This window comes from Hylobates moloch, unplaced genomic scaffold (assembly GCF_009828535.3).
Source record: "Hylobates moloch isolate HMO894 unplaced genomic scaffold, HMol_V3 SCAFFOLD_12, whole genome shotgun sequence".
Taxonomy (NCBI): Eukaryota; Metazoa; Chordata; class Mammalia; order Primates; family Hylobatidae; genus Hylobates; species Hylobates moloch.
The window spans coordinates 20,697,476-20,719,529 of NW_026652287.1; the positions used below are offsets into that span (position 1 = coordinate 20,697,476).

Here is a 22,054-nt window from a genome sequence, read left to right on the forward strand (position 1 = left end):
CAAAATCAGTTTGTCAAAATCAGAACTTTTAGTTTTGACCTAGAAAGTTTTTCTTAGCTCTTTTAATAAAGTTTAATAGTTTGAAGTTGAAAATAGTTTAATAGCCTAAAAATAGTTCGACATAGGTGAGATAGTTGAAAATAGGTGAAAGGTTGCTAAGAAAATAACAGATAATAAGAATTACAAATACCTTATTAAAAATATAAAAATATACCCAGGCTCACAAATAATTAAAGGAAAGGAATAAAAACAATAGTAATATATCATTTTTCATCTGTCAGACAAGTAAAGTCAAGAAACATTAATAATACCCTTTATTGTCAAGGTGAGGGTAAATAAAGTCTCAGGTGTCCAGGGAGAAACACACAGGGTGTTCTTCACAGTTTTGTTTGAAAAAACAAACAAAATAGGCCAGGCACTGTGGCTCACGCCTGTAATCCCAGCACTTTGAGACGCCAAGGCAGGTGGATCACCTGAGGTCAGGAGTTCGAGACTAGCCTGGCCAACATGGCAAAATCCTGTCTCTACTAAAAAATACAAAAATTAGCCAGGCGTGGTGGCAGGCACCTGTAATCCCAGCTATTTGGGAGGCTGAGACAGGAGAATCGCTTGAACCCGGGAGGCGGAGGTTGCACTGAGCCAAGATCTCACCACTGCACTCTAGTCTGGGCAACAGAGCAAGACTCAGTCTCGAACAAAACAAAAACAAAAAATAGGATCCACATACTCATAAACAGGGGATTGGTTAAAGAAATTATTACAGTCATATAATGAAATGCTGTGCAACTATGAAAAACAATGAGGTAGATCTCCGTGTATTGATTTGGAAGAGTCTCCGCAATACACTGATAACTGATAAAAGCAAAATGAAATGCAGCCTGTGTGTCGGGGCCCTGTGATACGTATGCCAGAATTTGAACGGAAGTAATCTAGATGACTAACCATTATCTCAGCCTGGATGAGGCCTGGGATGTCTATGGAAATTTTACTCTCTACACGTAATAGTTTATGTTTGAATTTAAAAAAATGAGCGTGGATTGCTTTGGTAATTGAGAGGAAAGAGACTTGAAAAATATAGTGCTGGGAAGAGTGAAATGAATCTTCTCAGTGTCTTCCACCTCACCCCAGGGTGGCTGTTGCGAAGTGATTACAGAAGAGGCTGCAGCCGCCCTGCGGAAAGCCACCAAGTGGGCACAGTCGGGCCTCATCGTCAGCATTGGGCCACCTGTAGAGTCTATCAACCCAGAGACTGTGAGTGGACTATCCACAGGCGACAAAAAGAAAACCGCCCAAACTTCCATTTGCCGAGAGAGGAACTCGGAGCTTGCGAGGTAAACCTTCCACAGGTAGGAGCTGTCCACACTCATCTCAGGTTTACTTTGTAATAGGTTTGTTTTTAGCATTTTATTTTCTACCATCCCCTTGACCTCTTGGAAATGAGGCCCCCATCTGCTGTAGTATTTGCACTCAAGGTACAGCCTGGAGTACGTCAGGGAGTAATGACAATCCAGGTAGATCTGAGGTTGTCGTGAAAGAATAGAGGGATGCTCCTGGCTGAGGACACATTTATAGCCAGAGGATTCTTTTGAGTAGTATTAATAAACTCTGGTCTTGCTACCTTTATTTCTTGCAAATGGTACATCTCCACTGCCCCAACTGAACACAAACTTCTTTCCAGGAGCAGAAGCAGCAGTTAAGTGTTGCCTCTGTGAAGTTGGTTCGAGGTGTTTTGTGCTTGAAAGCCAGGAATAGTTGCAATGCAGTGTCTTTCCCTGATCCTCATGGCTTATGAATAAAGTTTGAGGTCCATTGTTTGAGGCAGTTCTTCAGATACCACAAAGAATATGAAACAGTGATTTCTTCCTAATGATAATATAGCTTCCTGTTTTCTCAGTCAATGGAATCCACTTTTTCTTGTATAAATAGAAAAGGTTTTCCTCTGATGCTAACCCTGAAAGCCACTTCCCTGCAGTCTTAACCATCACTGGGCACTGACACTTTTTCCTGTTGACACTTGCAGGACTGATCCCGTGCGTCCCTTCATCAGTGGGCACGTGGCAAACAGCATGGCTGCAGAAGTGATCGCCTTGCTACATAGCTTGCTCATGGCACCTGAATCAAATGCTGCTCAAATATGGACCACAACAGCAGAGAAGGTTAGCACAGTGTTGCTACTCAACTGAGAAAGTAAGAAGTAAGCTAATTAGAATTAGAATCATACCCAGCAAGGGACATTTTAGTAAAGAGAAATTTTCCGAATTCGTCAGATATACCTGTTAACCGACTTTCCCCTGGAATTTGCTTTGCTGTAGTAGTTTCAACTCTGTTAACCTATATCACCTGTCACTCCCGATTCTCATTTTGCAGAAGATAGGACAGTATTCTCAGGGAAAGAGTGACAGGCCTTGTTTCTCTTCTTCTTGCTTATGTTAGATTGGTACTGACATTAGGAGATCATGCAGTGTTGGTTTATTGGATTTAAGTGTACTCACTAAGTCCAAGGAGGCCTCTGCGTGATTTACACTGCCTGAGTGCCCTGTCAGTAAGTGATTCATCATTACAAACAGTAGCCCAGTTGCCTGAAACTACAGATCTGTAAGCAATTCCCCGTTTCCACAGCCACTGTTCAAGTGAACCCCTTATGACATGTCCTGACGGTAACTGAGTGTTGCCAAGTGGACAGTATGCTGGGATAGTTTTCCTTCAGATAAATGATTATTTCATTTTAGAGGTTTTAGTGACATGATGTTTGATTCTCCCAGTTGTGTATTTCCAGTTTTGTCCAGTTACATAGACAAATATGGGCAAATGTCATTGGCCATACCTGATAGTTTTTTGGTCCCTCACATGTCCAGAGTTCCTTCAATGCATGGGACCCAGGCACTGTTGTAGATAGACACTTTATACCCTTGGCATCAAAACAACCAAAGCTTTAACTCCTAGTGCATGGGCTGCTTCTATATTTAGGTTCTGTCTCGAGCACTGATGTACATTCCACAATTGGGGAAATATGCAGAAAGCATTCTGGAAAATGGCAGCAGCAGTGGCAGGAAACTTGCCAAACTTCAGAGAATTGCACGCCAGGCCGTTGCTGCACTATGTGCACTTGGAGGCTTCAAAGAGACAATCAAGATAGGATCCGAGGTTCAGGTACCAACCACCATTTTCCCCAAATCATTGCTTCCCCATATATATAAGCATCCATTGATTAATTGATCATCTGTAAGACAAGTATTATCCAACCAGCTGTACAAAAAAACCTGTTTCTTCACGCTAAATAAGGAATCTGAGAAATTCTGGAATTCAAATCCACACTGTGCCACACATTATTCAGGTATTAATGCAATACTGTCTTAGGTTAACTGCAATACTTGTGTCCTGTAGTGTGATCAGTATCAGTCTTAGAATTGATGATGGAATTAGAATGGAAGGAAAACAGTGTTTTCCTGCAAATATTTATTTACCATTAAACAGCAGTAACAAGTTTGTTTGTTTGTTTGTTTGTTTGTTTGTTTTGAGACAGAGTCTTGCTGTGTTCCCCAGGCTGGAGTGCAATGGTTACAGGTGCCCACCACCTTGCCCAGCTAGTTTTTGTATTTTTAATAGAGATGGGATTTCATCATGCTGGCCAGGCTGGTCTCAAACTCCTGACCTCAAGTGATCTGCCTGCCTCAACCTCCCAAAGTGCTGGGATTACAGGCATGAGCCACCACACCTGGCCTAGCAGTAACGAGTTTCTATTTGAGATGACAGCATGTCGTGATCACCTTGCAGTTAGGTTTTAGGGCCTATTATAAGTCATGTCTAGGGCCTGGTATCTGCTACCCTAGTAGTATAAACTATTACTGTAACGCCAACAATGACAACTATAAATTTACTCTTTCCTCTTGTCTCATAAGACAGCTGCCCACACATCAGAGCTGGTTGGTAGTGCTAATCTATCTCTGTCTCCAGGTTTTAGGTAGAGGAATCTCAGGAAGCATTGGAGTAGTGGCTTCTATCAACGAACAGGAAGGTATAGCTACAGTCAGATTCCCACCCATAGACTGTAGAAAGACTTCGCAAGCATCAGACACATTGACTATTCCATTGTCTAGACTTTGTGTTCCAAGATCAGAGGTAAGGTGATTTTTAAATGCTTTGTAAAATGTCTGCCAATGGTAACTGTACTGTAATGAGTCTATGCACATGCTCAGTGCAGAAGCACAAATGCTTGGTTATCTTACATTGTACTTGTGATGTATATTTATATATTGGTTATAGTTATTTAATAGTAATGCTTATGTGAAAATTTTCATCTAGATGACCAAATTCATTTCTTTGTTGGTTAGGGCTCTTCTACAGTGTATTTTTAATTGTTTTGATGTGGTTTGCAGTTTTCTGTTTGGTGATTTTATTTTTTTAACTGAAAATTTAAGAATTAACTCCAGATAATAACACCCTCATTTCTTATAAACTAACTACTTGAATTTAACTTTTTGCCATGCCCCCCCACCGCCATCAGGCATTGCCTCTTCATAAACTGTCCATTACTGAGAAGGTAGTACAGGCAGTCCAGTCCATGTTGCTTCCTCAGGAGGGAAGTCTCTCTATTCACACCTCACTTCCTGCAACAGGAGATGGGTCAGCTCCTGTGATGGCAGTCGTTCGGCTCCTTGCTGAAATAAGGACAAGGTGAGTACCCTCCCCACGTTGCCTGATGTACTGACATGGTGCAAGCTGACAGAAGAAGGGACCCTTGGTGGGCCCCTCCACTCCCAACTTAATGAGTCCACAGCTTGAAGCTCACACTAAACTGAGCAACAGTAACCATTCTTTTACAGTTTTTACCACGGTTCGTTGCATTCCTTAATTTCTGCAGTTTTTGTTGCATTCCCCAATGTCTACACTTCAAAATAAAGTTTAGCAAGCCAATGAAATGTGATGTATGAAACACATATATAAGGCTCCACTGATTTGCTTTGTTAAAAGAACTTTGTTCCATCATAGGAATAACTCTGCTACTGTGAGGCAGGAGAATCGCTTGAACCCGGGAGGTGGAGGTTGCAGTGAGCCGAGATTGCACCACTACACTCCAGCCTGGGCAACAAGAGCGAAACTCCATCTCAAATAAATAAATAAATAAAATGGTTCAGGCCACATTGATACATGTCTGGCCTATCACTTTCCAAACTGATGATGGGAAAACTAGGACATGCACACAGGGCTTGGTGTTGGTCTTTTCCTGCAAATACATTTATTTAGCATTAAACAGCAGTAACAGGTGTCTCTTTTTGACAATGAAATGTCTTCTTTTTTTTTTTTGGACACACAGTCTTGCTGTGTCACCCAGGCTGGAGTGCAGTGGCATGATCTCAGCTCACTGCAACCTCTGCCTCCCTAGTTCAAGCGATTCTCCTGCCTCAGCCTCCTGAGTAGCTGGGATTACAGGCGCGTACCACCACTCCTGGCTAATTTTTATATTTTTAGTAGAGATGGGGTTTCGCCATGTTGGCCAGGCTGGTCTGAAATTCCTGACCTCTGGTGATCCACCTGCGTTGGCCTCCCTAATTGCTGGGATTACAGGCATGAGCCACCATGCCTGGCCAACAATGGCACTTCTTAGAAACTTCTAGTGTGTATTTTGAATCAAATGAAAGCGATCGCCATACAGATTTTCCCAGTTTTTGAATCCCTCTTGCTTCCCTAGGGCAAAGTTAGGAAAAGCTTTTAAGAGACAGTGCTAATTTCTCACCTGGCACTTTGTGTCTCCATTTAGTGGTGATGGCAACCATTTTTCTCTTTTCCAATTCTTCATGCAGTGTCAGCAGTTACTGTGTGGCAAAAGAGAAGTTATTTATATATTTCCAAGGCAGTCCAGCTCAGAAAAAAAGCAAGATGAGTGGGGTGTTTGAACCTTGTTGTAAATTGGGGGGCAAAATTGATTGAAATGTTTTTCACAGTTGACTTTTTTAGACAATGAACACTGATGACTTTGAAATATTGTAAATCTTTTAACATTAAGAGCATGCCTGGTCATGGCCCAGCTTTTAGAAGACAGCTTATTTTGTGAAGAATTCATACAACAATGTCCAGCAGCTGTTGAAGTTCTTAACCTAGTAGCCCAGGAATGTAGTGCTGGTGAGTACCTGAACTTTCCTTACCACCCTGTTTTATTGAATTTTCTCAGCACATTTGCAATTTGATAATGGTATGTTAAGTGTTTTCATATACACACATCAAAACAGCTGAGCTGTAAGGACAACACCTGTCACAACTCACATGCATCACAGACCTAGAAATGTAAATAAAAAGGTTTTAATCTACACCAGTCAGGAAATCAGCATTTTTCAATTAACTTTAGGACCATGTCAGAGTGTTTTCTTTTCTTCATTCCTATTGATTTGTTGCCTTTATTTACGTATTAGAACTATAATATTTAGGAGCTGTCCTTAGGGCTGGCATGTACATTTTGACTGTTGTCATTGGCTACATTTGAATTCCCAGTCAAGAGTTTGCACTAACATCCATCCTTGCATGTGTGTGTGTGTGTGTGTGTATGGAAAAGTCCAAACAAATACCAAAATTGAGAGACTAGTACAATGAACCTTCAGGATTCCATTATCCAGTTTCAACAGTTGTCAACTCATAACTGATCCTGTTTTATCTGTGCTGCAACCAATGGAATTATTTTTAATCCTAGATATTATTTTATTCATAAGTATTTTAGTTTACGTCTCTGAAAAATAAAGAATCTTAAATAACTACAACACCATTATCACCTATCTAAATTATTAACAGTAATTTTTAAATATTATTAAGTATCTAAGCTGGGCATGGCAGCATGTGCCTGTGATCCTAGCTACTTGGGAAGCTGAGGCAGGAGGATAGCTTGAGCCCAGGAGTTTGAGTGCAGCCTGGGCAACGTAGTGAGACCCTGTCTCTAAAAATATGTGTATATATATATATCTAGTTAGTGTTTAACTTCCTAATTTTCCCATAAAGATCATTCTTGTTTTTATATTTATTTATTTGAATGGGAATCCAAATAAAGTTTACAAACTGTTACTTTGTTGCTGTGTCTTTTTAATCTATTTTAAAATATAGATTCCTCTTAGTCTTTTTTTTTTTTTTTTTGCCTTACAATTTGTTTGTGGAAGGTTTCCCAGTCTGGATTTTGATGACTGTATCCCTGTGGTGTCATTGACCATGTTCATTTGCCCTTTTGTTTCCTGTAAATTGGTAGTTGGCCTGGTTAAATGAAAATTTATCCTTTGTCCCCAAGGATATAACTGGACCCTAAGTGAAATTGTTCACAATTCAATTAGCATTCCTCCAATGCTCTAGTGCTAACATTTTCACAAACTACGTGTTAGAAATGGACAGCTTTAACTCCCTTAGTGCTTGTAGGTTCATCCTCTTTTTTTTTTTTTTTTTGGTCATCTGTATTACTTTTTCTCATGCCATTTATTTTGTCAGTAACTCTCTAATACCTTTTCTGTTTGTAATTTTTGTTACTCTTTCACATTGTGGTCATTTCTGTTGTTTTCTTTTTATTTTTAAATTTGTCTGTATCTGTTTTACTTCTCACATCTCTTTCTTTTGATAAGGGTAGTGCCTTGGATTCAGCAGAAGCTCCAGCTGGGAGATCCAGGAACCATTAATAAACCTCAGAGAGATCCTAAGAATAGAGAACAAGAACAGAAGCAAGGGGTGTGCTAGGCTTCAAGGGTGAAATTACTTGTGACTTTGTTTTGTACTCTTAGTAGGTCCTTAGTTCACTGCCTCTGACTTTTTTTATATTGTTGGCTTAGATTGCATTCGAAGACATATTTTGACTGATTATAGCAGCATATAACATGCTGAATTAATCACTTGCTTTTCTATGGGACTGTTTCTGGATATCCTCTTTTATATATTTTATAGAATAAAGAGGTCTTCATTGTGAAATTTACATTGATACTTAATGCACAAGGTAGGATTTGTAATAATTTAGAGCAGTGGTCTCACATGGTTTTGATCATAGTCCACCTAACCTATTTTTCCTAGTGGAAAACCACTTTGTGGTAACAAAGAGTTGCAAAGAAATGTATGGGAAGTGCTTGTTAATTACTACAAAAGAGAAGACTATGAGCTTATGCATATTGATTTGAATTCTAAATAGTATCCTATGTAAAGTTTAAGAATCCTTGGGCCAGGCGCGGTGGCTCACGCCTGTAATCCTAGCACTTTGGGAGGCCAAGGCAGGCAGATCACAAGGTCAGGAGATCGAGACCATCCTGGCTAACACGGTGAAACCCCATCTCCACTAAAAATACAAAAAATTAGCCAGGTGTGGTGGCAGGCGCCTGTAGTCTCAGCTACTCAGGAGGCTGAGGCAGGAGAATGGCATGAACCCTGGAGGTGGAGCTTGCAGTGAGCTGAGATCATGCCACTGCACTCCAGCCTGGGCAAGAGAGTGAGACTCCATCTCAAAAAAAAAAAAAAAAAGAATCCTTAATAACTCACTTATTAGGTTACCAGAAATGGTTCTGACATTTAAAGTAAATAGCAAAGTTTTCTGACTCCAGTGTCAGTTAGTGATAAAAACCAAAGGGAAAAACCTACATTCCGGGTTACTTTGCAGAACAGTGGTAGATTCTTAGGCGTACAAGGGAGGCATAGACTATACTCAGGAGAAAAGCTGTTTAATAAACAAGATTCAAGGTGAGGGGTAGGTAGAGGAGAGACAGTTATTTGATTTTCATTTTTTAAGGTATTAAAATTTTTTATTTTATATATGAAAATGTCATGAAATTTATAAGCAATAATGTATTGATACTCAAATTTTTACAATTTTTAAATTTTAAGATATTTAATCAACTTCTATTATTTTTCCTCTTCTGGGATGAATTAAGTGGCAAACTTGGCCATTCTAATATTTACTCACTGATAGCTAAATTTTATAGCATCTCTGTCTAAAGAAGACAGTACCAGATTCCATTTGATCTAGGGAGATAGCACTACAAAACTTTTTTCCTTGAAAAAATATTCCTGAAGCCCGGGCGTGGTGGCTCACGCCTGTAATCCCAGCACTTTGAGAGGCCGAGGCGGGCAGATCACTTGAGGTTAGCAGTTCAAGAACAGCCTGGCCAATATGGTGAAGCCGTGTCTCTACTCAGAATACAAAAATTAGCCAGGTATGGTGGAGTGTGCCTGTAATCCCAGCTACTTGGGAGGCTGAGGCATAAGAATCGCTTGAACCTAGGAGGTGGAGGTTGCCATGAGCTGAGATCGCGCCACTGCACTCCAGCCTGGGCGACAGAGCAAGACTCTGTCTAAAAAAAAGAAAGAAAAAAAAAGAAATATTCCTGAGACATTAACTGGATCCCTTGGTTGAAATAGCAGAGGAAGCAGATTTTTGAACCTGAAGAAAAGGCACATAGAAACCAAAAAAGTTTTCAACATTATTTTACCCCCTTGAAGAAGCTAGAATCTCCCAGTTTCAGCTGTTTCCTCTTCTCCCAGCTTCCTAATGTGCTTACTCCCTGAGCCAGATATTCTCCAACTTTGGAAGTTCCTCAGAACTCCTAGGAAGCATGATTACAAAGTCAGAATTGTAAGTAGAGGGTGGTCCCAGATAGCAGGCTACAGGAACCATCAGACCTCACTGGAAGAAACAGGGCTCCAAGTTTCACCCTGACCCTCCTTACTTTACCTACTCTTCTCCTGAGCTTTCCTGGCTTCTACGCTGAGCAATCCCTCTGCTGAGATCCAGGCTTAGCAGCTACTTCTTTAAAAATATCCCCCTCCCCAGCCTCATGAATGCACCAAATTGATAACCAAAGTCATTCCTTACTCTGGAATCAGCTTTCCTTCCCGAGTTCCCTGTTTTACTTAATATTCAGACTAATTTTGTTTTTGTTTTTGTTTTTGTTTTTTGAGACAGGGTTTCACTTTGTCACCCAGGCTGGAGTGCAGTGTTGTGATCAAGGCTCACTGCAGCCACAACCTTCTGGGCTTAGGCAATCCTCTTGCTTCAGCCTCCTGAGTAGCTGGGACCACAGGTGCACACCACCATGCCTGGCTAATTTTTTTTTGTTTTTAATAGACAGAGTCTTGCTCTGTCGCCAAGGCTGGAGTGCTGTGGCACAATCTTAGCTCACTACAACCTCTGCCTCCCAGGTTCAGGTGATTCTCCTGCCTCAGACTGCCGAGTAGCTAGGATTACAGGTGCCTACCACCACATCTGGTTAATTTTTGCATTTTTAGTAGAGACGGGGTTTTACCATGTTGGACAGGCTGTTCTCAAACTCCTGACCTCAAGTGATCCGCCCACTTCAGCCTCCCAAAGTGCTGGGATTACAGGCATGAGCCACCACACCCAGCGTAATTTTTGTAATTATTAGAAAAATGAGGGCCAGGTGCTGTGGCTCACGCCGGTAATTTCAGCACTTTGGGAGGCCGAGGTAGGTGGATTACCTGAGGTCAGGGGTTCCAGACCAGCCTGTCCCAAATGGTGAAACCCCGTCTCTACTAAAAATACAAAAATTAGGCCGGGTGCAATGGCTCACGCCTGTGATCCCAACACTTTGGGAGGCCAAGGCAGGCAGATCACGAGGTCAGGAGTTCGAGACCGCCTGGCCAAGATGGTGAAACCCCGTCTCTACTAAAAATACAGAAATTAGCCGGGTGTGGTGGCACGCGCCTATAGTCCCAGCTACTCAGGTGGCTAAGGCAGAAGAATCAGTTGAACCTGGGAGGCAGAGGTTGCAGTGAGCCGAGATCACACCACTGCACTCTAGCCTGGGTGACACAGTGAGACTCCATCTCAAAAAAAATCAGCCGGGCATTGGGGCGAGTGCCTGTAATCCCAGCTACTCAGGAGGCTCAGGCAAGAGAATCGCTTGAACCCAGGAGGCGGAGGTTGTAGTGAGCCAAGATCATGCCATCGCACTCCAGCCTGGTTGACAGAGAGAGACTCCATCTCAAAAAAAAAAAAAAAAAGAAAAGAAAAAGAAAAACAAGAGACAGCGTCTCCCTATGTTGCCTCTGGGCTCAAGTGATCTTCCCTCCTTAGCCTCCCAAAGTGCTAGGATTACAGGCATGAGACACCACGCCAGGTTAGTTTTGATGCCCAGATACTGAGTCAAGTATAATGCCTCTTCCTTGTCCCTTCACATCCAATCACTTGCCATATCCAGTTCTTCCTTTAAAATGCTCCTGAGGCTGGGCACAGTGGCTCATATCTGTAATCCCAGCACTTTGAGAGGCCAAGGCAGGCGGAATGCTTGAGCCCAAAAGTTTGAGACCAGCCTGGGCAAAATGGGGGAAACTCCGTATCTACAAAAAAGCCAGGCATGGTGGTGGATACTTGTAGTCCCAGCTACTTGGGAGGCTGAAGTGGGAAGATCACCTGAGTCCAGGAAGTCAGGGCTTCAGTGAGCTGTGATTGCACCACTGCCCTCCAGCCTGAGAGACAGAGTGAGACCCTGTCTCAATAAAATAAAATAAAATGCTCCTGAAATTTATCCCTTTCCTGCCTGTTTTCACTACCAACACTTTAAAACAGGTGCTTTTTTATAATTGTAATTTTTATAGCCTGGGCAACATAGCAAGACCTTGTCTCTACAAAAAATACACAAAAAATTAGCCAGGTGTGGTGGCTTACGCCTGTGGTCCCACCTGCTTGGGAGGCTGAGGTGGGAGGATCACGTGAGCCTGGGAAGCAGAGGTTGCAGTGAGCCGAGATTGTGCCATTGCACTCCAGCCCGGGCAACAGAGCAAGAGACCTTGTCTCAAAAAAATAAAAATTTGTAGAGACAGGGTCTCACTATGTCTCCCAGGCTGGTCTCAAACTCCTGGGCTCAAGCAGTCCTCCTGCCTCAGCCTCCCGAAGTGCTGGAATTGTAGGCATGCACCACCATGCAGGGCCAAGGCAGGTGCTTCTTATCTCCTATTTATTTATTTAGAGACAGAGTCTCACTCTGTCACCCAGGCTGGAATGCAGTGGTGTGATCTCAGCTCACTGCAACCTCTGCCTCTTGGGTTCAAGCAATTCTCATTCCTCACCCTCCCGAGTAGCTGGGATTACAAGCATGTGCCACCACGCCTGGCTAATTTTTGTATTTTTTGTAGACATGGTGGTTTGCTGTGTTGGCCAGGCTGGTTTTGAACTTCTGGCCTCAAGTGATCTGTCTGCCTCAGCCTCCCAAAGTGCTGGGATTACAGGCATGAGCCACCACACCTGGCTTTCTAAGATCTAACTTAATGATGTTTTCATTAAGCCTTTCTGGATGCTTGAATGAAGTCACTGCTCATTCACCTGTGCCTCTGCTTGTACCGTATATTACGTAATCACATACTGCAGTCCAGCACTGTGCTCTTTACTGTGTGTGTGCCTGTGTGTGGTGTGCGTGTGTGCGCACCTTATTTTCCCTCCATAGTAGGGGCTTTGTCTCATATATCTTTGTATTCTCCAACACTTCGCAGTGTGCCTTGCTCATAGCAGGTACGCCATAGATATTAGATTTTTAAAAATTAATTTAGATGATAGGAATAATAGTCTTCACTTACTAGATGATGAGAATAACAACACATTTATTGAATGCCTGTGCCAGGGACTTAGCCAAGGGCTTAAGTTATTTCATCACATCTTCACAACAACCCTGTGAGACACAGGTGCTGTTGTTACCCAGTATTGCAAGTGAGATGATAAATACTGAGTACTGGGGCCAGGTTCTGAATCCAGGAGTTGGACTGCACCAGAGGCTAAGCACTTGCCCTCATTGTTATGCTGCTGGGCTACATATGAGGATGTCTTGGGGTATTTGTTGTTTTATAAGAATTTTAGGCTGGGCGCAGTGGCTCAAGCCTGTAATCCTCGCACTTTGGGAGGCCGAGGCAGGCGGATCACCTGAGGTTAGGAGTTCGAGACCAGCCTGGCCAACATGGTGAAACCCTGTCTCTACTAAAAATACAAAAATTAACCGGGTGCGGTGGCATATGCCTGTAATCCCAGCTACTCGGGAGGCTGAGGCAGGAGAATCTCTTGAGCCCGGGAGACGGAGATTGCAGTAAGCCAGGATCGCGCCACTGCACTCCAGCCTGGGCAATAGAACGAAACTCTGTCTCAAAAAAAAAAAAAATTCAATGAGCTCTATAAGTGCATTTTATTGTTTTGATGCTGCTCCAAAAGAGTCAGCGCCCACTTGGGAGTTGTGGGAGTTGTTTTCACAGATTCAACATGTGCCCTCTACAGGAGAGCGACTTGCAGTTGTGGAGGTACAGTGTGAACGGCTGAGGATGCTCTACCGGGACTGTGCTCGGCCCCCACCGCCTCCTTTGCAGGCTGACCGGAGACAGGTGAGCCCTCTGCGGTGCTTCGCGCCTCCTGCAGCCGCCACACACGTCACTGAGTAAGGCCAGCAGCAAGTTAAGGACATTTAGAATAAGTGTTTGCAAAGCCGTTTGGAGGTGCATTCTTTTGCAGTGACATGCCCTCCTTTGCGGTGCCATGCTCTCATCTTTGAATGTCAGAGCAAATTGAGCTGACATTCTGAATATTGGAAAATTATAGCAGGGGAGCAAAACTTAGTAATTTATAAATAGCTTCTTTGTGCTGTCAATAACAAAAAGAAAGCTTTTTTTTAAAGTTTAGAGATACAGTCAGTTTCATAACAGAGAACATAAGTGAGTAATTAAAAAACAAAAGTGGGCTGGGCATGGTGGCTCATGCCTGTAATCCCAACATTTTGAGAGGCCATGGTGGGCAGATCACATGAGGCCGGAAGTTTGAGACCAGCCTGGCCAACATGTTGAAACCCCATCTCTACTAAAAATACTAAAATTAGCTGGGCATGGTGGTGCACATCAGTAATCCCAGCTACTTGGGAGGCTGAGGCAGGAGAATCGCTTCAACCTAGGAGGCAGAGGTTGCAGTAAGCCAAGATTGTGCCACTGCACTCCAGCCTGGGTGACAGAGCAAGACTCTGTCTCCAAAAAAAAGGAGAGGCAAAATGTTAAAAATTGATACATCTATGAATGTTCTTAGCATCGTTATTCACAATAGCCAAAAAAGTGGAAACTGCAAATATACATCAACTGATGAATAAATAAAATATGCAATAGCCATGTAATGGAATATCATTTGTTCATAAAAAGGAATGAGGTATTGATATATGCTACAACATGAATAAACTTGAAATTACACTAAGTGAAAGAAACCAGACACAAAAGACCACATCTTATATAAATTCCATTTATATGAAATGTCTAATGCAGGTAAATCCATAGACATAGAAAATAGATTAGTGATTGCCAGGAGCTGGGGGCGAAGGAGAGTTAAGGGAAGAGAGGAATGGGGATTGACTACTAAAGGGTATGGAATTTCCTTCAGTAGGGACAAAAATGTTCTAAAATTAGATCACGATAATGGTTGCACAACTCTGTGAATATACTAAAAACCATTGACTTATCCCATAAATATATACACCTACCATGTACCCATAAATATTAAAAATCAAAACAAAACATTGACTTATACACTTCAAATGGGTGAATTGTGTGTTATATGAATTCTTTTTTTTTTTTTTTTTTTTTTGAAATGGAGTCTCGCTCTGTCACCCAGGCTGGAGTGCAGTGGCCTGATCTCAGCTCACTGCAACCTGCACCTCCCGGGTTCAACTGGTTCTCCTACCTCAGCCTCCCGAGTAGCTGGGATTCTGCAGCCTGGGCGACAGAATGAGACTCTGTCTCAAAAAATAAAAAATAAAATAAAAAAATTTTTTAAAAAGATGCTTTTATCTGATAGAGAAGCTTGAGATTGTTATGATTAGAATGATTAGAAATAAAACTGAGAAAGCAAGACAACTAACCTTTAAAAAAAGAATAAGGAAGTGTCACCATGGTACCCCTGCTTAGCTTTGAGCTGAATATTAAGTCATGCATTTATAAATTGAACTAAAATTTGTTCTGTAACTACATGGGGACTATAAGAGGATGGAGACCAGACCTTGGAATTGATGATAATGGAAGAGACATAGTGTCTTAAAGGGATAGTAAAAATTTTATTTGGAAAAAAGATATGCTTTCTAAAAAATATATGTGCCTGGCTGGGCATGGTGGCTCATGCCTGTAATCTTAGCACTTTGGAAGGCCAAGACAGACAGATAGCTTGAGCCCAGGAGTTTGAGATCAGCCTGGGCAACATAGCAAGATCCCATCTTTACAAAAAATACAAAAATTAGCTGGGTGTCATGATGCACACCTGTAGTCCCAGCTACTGGGGAGGCTGAAGCAGGAGGACCACTTAAGCCCAGGAGCTTGAGGCTGCAGCGAGCTATGATTGCACCACTGCACTCCAGTCTGGGTGATGGGAGTGAGACTCTGTCTCTAAATAAATAAATGTGTGTGGGTGTGTGTGTATGTGTGTATGTACATATATATATATGCCTATATTTTAATACCATCAGATAAAATTTTTTTCTTCTTTGAGAGAGTAAAGGGATTGTGTTTGCAGTTCTACTGAATATGGGTTTTTCTCCCTGATGCAGCCCAAAGAGATTACTTGGAGCCCCTCGCGAGTGTTTCCACCTGTTCGAGCCTGCATGTTCTCATCTCACCTTACCTCAGTCACCTTCCTGGCTGACCCCAGTGCTGGGGGAGGCCTGCCCCGGGGCACTTTTATCTATGCCACTTCACCACTGCCAGTTCAGGTGAGACATCACATGACACACTGTCTTTTGCATCTTCAGATTTGAAAGAAAAAGCAGGTCTCAGGCCTGGGTTTAGCCCTCTGATTGCTGCTCTCTTCTGGCATCTCTTCAGGCCCCGTCTTTTTACTGGGAAATTGAAATCGTTTCCTATGGAGACACCGATGATGACACTGGGCCCATAGTTTCCTTTGGCTTCACTACAGAAGCAGAGAAGCGAGATGGGGCTTGGACTAATCCAGTGGGCACTTGTCTTTTCCATAAGTAAGTAAAAGAAGTAGCTCAGTGTGACAGAGAGCAGTAGCCTCCCACAAGGTGTGTATAGGTGTTCAGGAAGTCAAAATAGAGTTCTGTCTTCAAGTGAGTTTGGGGAAAGGAGAGCATTATTTTTCCTTTCTGGAGATTTCCAGTGCACATTAGTAAGATTCCTTCCTAGTTGTCCTGTAATTTTTTAAAAATCTGTTTATTTTGCAAATTCTATAACCCTTTATTCTAGGAATACAGTTTGGGAAATATTGGTGTGGGTATTTTAATACTAAAGTGATATAATAATCTCACAAGGCTGACCACACCTCCCCCCCACTTCACCACTTCCCTGCTTGTGTGTTGGCCAGTGTGGCTTATGTTTCTTGTCTTTGACCTCCCTTCTTTGTATTTTTCATAGCAACGGCCGAGCTGTGCACTACAATGGCTCCAGTTTGCTACAGTGGAAGAGCGTTCGCTTAGACGTGACTCTCTCCCCCGGTGAGTGCAGTGGGAGCTTTTCTACCCTGTGTGAGTCTGTTGGTCTCAGGTTTGGGTCTAAACAGGTTAAAGTTAAATAAATTTAGCAATTGGAAATGGGCAATTCGTCATTTAGCAAAAACCAAACACATCCTTGCTGCCCCCTAGTTTACACCAAACCCCTCACTTTATGAGCCCTCACCATTAGAGCCTCCATTTGGTAACTCCAGAGTTACATGTACTTTTGTGCCTTCATCATTAGATAATTCAGAGATTTGGCTTCTATCTGAAGTTTAGTCTTTCTTCACTTATTCATTAATGAGCAGATAAATAGCTTCAAAGAAAGAGAACTCCACCTCTAGCTGTGAGGCACTGGAGAAGTGCCTTATTGGGCCAGGCACAGTGGCTCACGCCTATAATTCCAGCATTTGGGGAGGCTGAGGCAAGAGGATCACTTGAGCCCAGAAGTTCAAGACCACCCTGGGCAACATAGCAAAACCCCATCACTACAAAAAATACAAAAATTAGTGGTGGCGCATGCCTGTGGTCCCAGCTACTCGAGAGGCTGAGGCAGAAAAATCACTTGAACCTAGAAGGTTGAGGCTGCAGTGAGCTGTGATCATACCACTACACTCCAGCCTGGGTGACAGAGTGAGACCCTATCTCAAAGAGAGAGAGAGAAACGCCTTATTGGTAGATACAGCCTATAAACATCTGGTCAAGCTTTGACAAATATTCTGCCTCTATGTTTCAGTCACATAGACAGTCAACTCAATAAAGAACCCTTTCGTCCTTCTTTTTAGCCTCCATGTAAATAACTAGATCTGTGTAGTAGTTGAATTAGGATAGGCTCTACATACTCCAGCTATAGCAAAAAAACAGAACCGTCCTGCTGACATTCGAAGCAGCCGAATATGTTGGTTACTTATTTTTAGACAATGGATCTTAGGCTTCATCTACAATAGAACTTAAATTGAGATACATAGTAAACAATCTGGGATGATGAGATGGGGAATATGAAGTCACTCCAATAGGTAGCCTCTTGTAGCTGCCTGGAGGTTACTTTTGCCATCACTTGTGCTTAAGGGGGCTGCTTGTTAAATTACACTTTTCCTGGGAGCACAGTGCAGTTTTTTGTGTTTTCTTGTTTGTTTGTTCTTTTGAAATGGAGTCTTGCTCTGTCACTCAGGCTGGAGTGCAGTGGTGCGATTTCAACTCACTGCAACCTCCGCCTCCTGGGCTCAAGCAATTCTCCTGCCATAGCCTCCCAAATAGCTGAGATTACAGGTGCCTGCCACCATGCCCAGCTAATTTTTGTATTTTTAGTAGAGACGGGGTTTCACCATGTTGGCCAGGCTGGTCTCAAACTTCTGATCTCAAGTAATCTCCCTGCCTAAGCCTCCCAAAGTGCTGGGCTCTCAGGTGTGAGCCACCACACCCGGCCCCTGGCAGCATAGTGTTTTTACTCAAGCCAAGTCATATTATGACTTGGAAATCATTTCAGGGCAAAGTAAAAATTTTTGTCTTACTTCACAAAGCAGAACTCAGACATCTCAGTAGAGTACTTGCCTAAGCGCTTTCAGCACAAAAGGGTGTGTGTTGGGTGGTGGGTGGTAGCCTAGGGGAGCGTTTTCGATGTTTTTATTTCCTTGTTGCTGTATTTGTTGTTTTATCAGTTGTGGTTTTTGAGAACATTTAGGACTGGACTACGGGCACACAGACTACCCTCTTTCTAGAGAAATGTGTCTGCAAAGGAATAGGAATTAGAACCCAGTCTGTCTAACAGAATCTCAACCCCTCTACCAATACATGGGCTTCCATTCATCAACAGATACTTGCTGAGCATCTCCTACCTGCTAGGCCCTCTTCTGGCCCCTGGGGATGCCGTGGCGAACAATGACAAGTCCCCAGCCACTGGGAAGCTCCCATTCCTGTGGTACCTAAGCCATAAGAGACTCTGTGATCAAAACAGAACCTTAGAACTTCATGCACTTATTGGAGAGTTTACAAAAGATAAATTATAAGGCCCCACGTGCTAGCAGCTTGCTTGAGGCAGCTGATGTAAGAGTGCCAAAGCAATTGACAGGCTCCTCTTGGTTCTGTAAGTCCCACCCCGGTGTCCAGTCATCTTATCAGATAACAGCCTGGATTATGTTGGTTACCTTCACTTTTTGCAAAATGCCTTAAATGCTTATAAGTAGGGAACATAATGGAATTTAGTGGTCTATCTTTAGCTTACATTGTAGGTGAAGTTTAAAATTATATATGTATTTTTTTCTTTTTTTCTTTTTTTTTTTGAGACTGGGTCTCACTCTGTCACCCAGGCTAGAGTGCAGTGGTGCAATCACAGCTCACTGCAGCCTTGACCCCCTGGGCTCAAGTGACCCTGCCACCTCAGCCTCCTGAGTAACTGGGACCATAGGCACACACCACCATGCCTGACTAATTTTTGTATTTTTTGTAGAGACGAGGTCTCACTGTGTTGCCTAGGCTGGTCTTGAACTCCTGGGCTCAAGCAATCTTCCCACATTGGCCTCCCAAAATGCTGGGATTACAGGCATGAACCATCACGTCTGACCTTAAATTTTATATATATATATTTTGTGTGTGTGTTTTTTTGAGACGGAGTCTTGCTCTGTCGCCAGGCTGGAGTGCAGTGGCACAATCTTGGCTCACTGCAACCTCCACCTCCCAGGTTCATGCCATTCTCCTGCCTCAGCCTCCCCAGTAGCTGGGACTACAGGTGCCTGCCACCACGCCCGGTGAAATTTTTGTAATTTTAGTAGAGACAGGGTTTCACCGTGTTAGCCAGGATGGACTTGATCTCCTGACCTTATGATCCGCCCAGCTCGGCCTCCCAAAGTGCTGGGATTACAGGCTTGAGCCACCACGCCTGGCCTAAATTATATATTTTAAGGCCATTTCTGAATATTCCACTGGAGATGATACTACTATTACCTTTTTACTTATTTGTCATAAGTAATCCTCCATATGTCAAAAGAGAAAAACTTCATTTTTCTATTTTAAAAATAGTACCTAGTGTTTTTCATTTTTTTCTTGCCTGCCAGGAAAATAAAGGCTAAATTTAATATGTAATTGCGGTAACTAATTTAACACAGACACTAGACATTTTCCTTCTAAAAATTCTGACAGCTTCTTTAAATAGGTTGTTTCTGTTATGTTACTTTATATCTAAATACAAAAACTTAGGCTGGGCGCAGTGGCTCATGACTGTAATTCCAGCACTTTGAGAGGCCGAGGCAGGTGGATTGCCTGAGGTCAGGAGTTCGAGACCAATCTAGCCAACATGGCAAAACCCCGTCTCTACTAAAAATACAAAAATTAACCAGGTGTGCTTGTAGGCGCCTGTAATCCCAGCTACTCTGGAGGCTGAGGCAGGAGAATTGCTTGAACCTGGGAGGCAGAGGTTGCAGTGAGCTGAGATGGCACCACTGTACTCCAGCCTGGTCAGCAGAGTAAGACTCCGTCTCAATAAATAAATAAATGCAATAACTTCATGTCCATTTCAGAAGTAAATGAGGACATAAATAGTCAGTGATGTGTAGGGTGACACTCTGGTTGCAAATTTAAAATTTACTTAATAAAAGGGAGAAAATGTGTTTTCCTTCCCGTTCTCTGCTATAGGTGACGTGGCAGGAATTGGCTGGGAGAGAACCGAGGGGACTCCACCTCCTCCGGGACAGCCAGCCAAGGGCCGGGTGTACTTCACGTACTGCGGGCAGCGCCTCTCACCATATCTTGAAGACGTCTCTGGTGGCATGTGGCCAGTGGTTCACATTCAGAAAAAGGCAGGTTACCTTGTTGGGAAAGGAAAACAAATTCTCCTTCGTCACGTGTTCCTGTTAGACATGGAAAAATGAAAGGGAGCAAACGGGCCCTCATTGTACATAATATTGGTACACAATGGCAGAGGAAGGGCAGAGCCAGCTTGAGCGAGTGTGTGCCTTCCTTTGTGTTGACCCCACAGTCTTAGATTGAACAATGCTATATCAGGAACTTAGTGCTTCATTGCCTTGACATCTTTTTAGCAACCTTTCCCAGACAACAATGCAAGGAACACTAGAGTTCTTTCAAATGTCAATAAAATGATTACATGATTAAGTAAATTTTGAAAGTGATTCTCTTTGGTTGCTCAGTATGTCAGAAACTTGGAGAGAACCTTCAGTAAAGATTTGTAAGTTCAACTTAGTTAATCAGCATCTTCATACATATTTAATGATGGAACTCTTGTTTCTTAAGGGGCATCTATTAATATCCAGTGTTCTGGAACATTATTACTTACTACATGCTGGTAGCTCCCAAATCCATATCTCTATCCCAGACCTTTCCCTAAACTCCATGCTCACATACCCAGCAGCCTGGGCAGCATCTCTAAAGAGATGCCTTATTGGCACGTCAAGGCATGCCAATACGTGACCAAGACTGAGCCTAACTCTCCCCCAAACCCAAAGCTGCCACTTCCCCAGTCTTCTTCATCTCAGGAAATGGCAGCTCCATGCTTGTAGTTGCTAAGGCCAAAAACCTTGATATTCTCCTTGACTCTTCTTTTTTCTCCTGCTCCACATCCAACCTGTCAGCAGATCTTGGTTCTAACCTTCAAAATGTATCTAGAATCTGACCCCTTCTCCCATTCTTCCATCAACAACCCGGCCCTGCCACCATCTTCCCTTGGGTAGCTCATTACAGTGTTCTGACTCCTTTCCCAGCCCCCATTCTTGCCCGTTCACATGTCTTATCTTTTTTTTTTTTTTTTTTCCCTTTCAGGACATCTCTAAGGTAATACATGTCTTTTCAAGCCAGCAATCACAACGATCTTTTCAAGATGTTAGTTGGAATGTCACTATTCAGTCAATGGCTTCTCATGTCATGCATTTTAAAAGCCCAAGTCTTTATAATGACTTACAAGATGCCAGGTGTGGTGGTGCCAGAGTAGTCCCCGCTGCTCTGGAGGCTGAGTGGGAGTATCACTTGAGCCCAGGAGTTCCAGGCTGCAATGCATTATCATTGCACCTATGAATAGTCAGTTGCACTCCAGCCTAGGCAACATAGTGAGACTCCAGATGCGCACCACCACACCAGGCTAATTTTTGTATTTTTAATAGAGATGAGGTTTCACCATGTTGGTTAGGCTGGTCTCGAACTCCTGATGTCATGATCCACCCACCTCGGCTCCCAAACTGCTGGGATTACAGGCAAGAGCTCCTGCATCTGGCCAAGACTCCATCTTTTAAAAAAATAACCTGTAAGGTCCTATAGGATCTGGCCCTGTACCATGCCTCTGATACCATCTTTTATCTCTGTATTTGTTGAGTGGATTAATGATGCCGATAATTTAAAGCAGCATGTCTCAGCCTGTTCCATTCATGCATTCAACAAATATTTATTGAACACTTACTCTATGTCAAGCACTATGCTAAGCTCTGGATATATAGCAGTGAGCAAAACAGATATGATCTCTGTCTTCATTGCGTTATGATCAGTTGGAGGAATCAATCAGACAGTAGTCAAATAATGACATAAATATGCATGTGTATGTATGTAATCACAGACTAATAAATGCTGTGAATGAGAATCATAGACTTCCTAGAAGCAAGTGGCAGGTCCATCTGATCTTATATCTCGTAATCTGAAGAAGTGCT

At 42.7% G+C, this 22,054-nt stretch overlaps 1 protein-coding gene across 8 annotated transcripts in view; it reads left to right on the forward strand.

Annotated features, from left to right (window-relative positions):
* Positions 1 to 22,054, forward strand: part of HECTD4 (HECT domain E3 ubiquitin protein ligase 4) — a 226,734-nt gene that overhangs the window by 153,204 nt on the left and 51,476 nt on the right. For all 8 annotated transcript variants that reach the window (XR_009209060.1, XM_032168628.2, XM_058425552.1 and 5 more), the window contains exons 39-49: positions 1,129 to 1,331; positions 2,021 to 2,156; positions 2,968 to 3,150; positions 3,955 to 4,119; positions 4,505 to 4,674; positions 6,005 to 6,120; positions 13,220 to 13,323; positions 15,513 to 15,674; positions 15,787 to 15,935; positions 16,336 to 16,415; positions 20,040 to 20,203. Coding sequence is in view for 7 of the 8 variants with exons in the window: in XM_032168628.2 (XP_032024519.1) it covers positions 1,129 to 1,331; positions 2,021 to 2,156; positions 2,968 to 3,150; positions 3,955 to 4,119; positions 4,505 to 4,674; positions 6,005 to 6,120; positions 13,220 to 13,323; positions 15,513 to 15,674; positions 15,787 to 15,935; positions 16,336 to 16,415; positions 20,040 to 20,203 (1,632 nt within the window). In the remaining variant the exon portion in view is untranslated. The remainder of the gene's footprint in view (positions 1 to 1,128; positions 1,332 to 2,020; positions 2,157 to 2,967; positions 3,151 to 3,954; positions 4,120 to 4,504; positions 4,675 to 6,004; positions 6,121 to 13,219; positions 13,324 to 15,512; positions 15,675 to 15,786; positions 15,936 to 16,335; positions 16,416 to 20,039; positions 20,204 to 22,054) is intronic.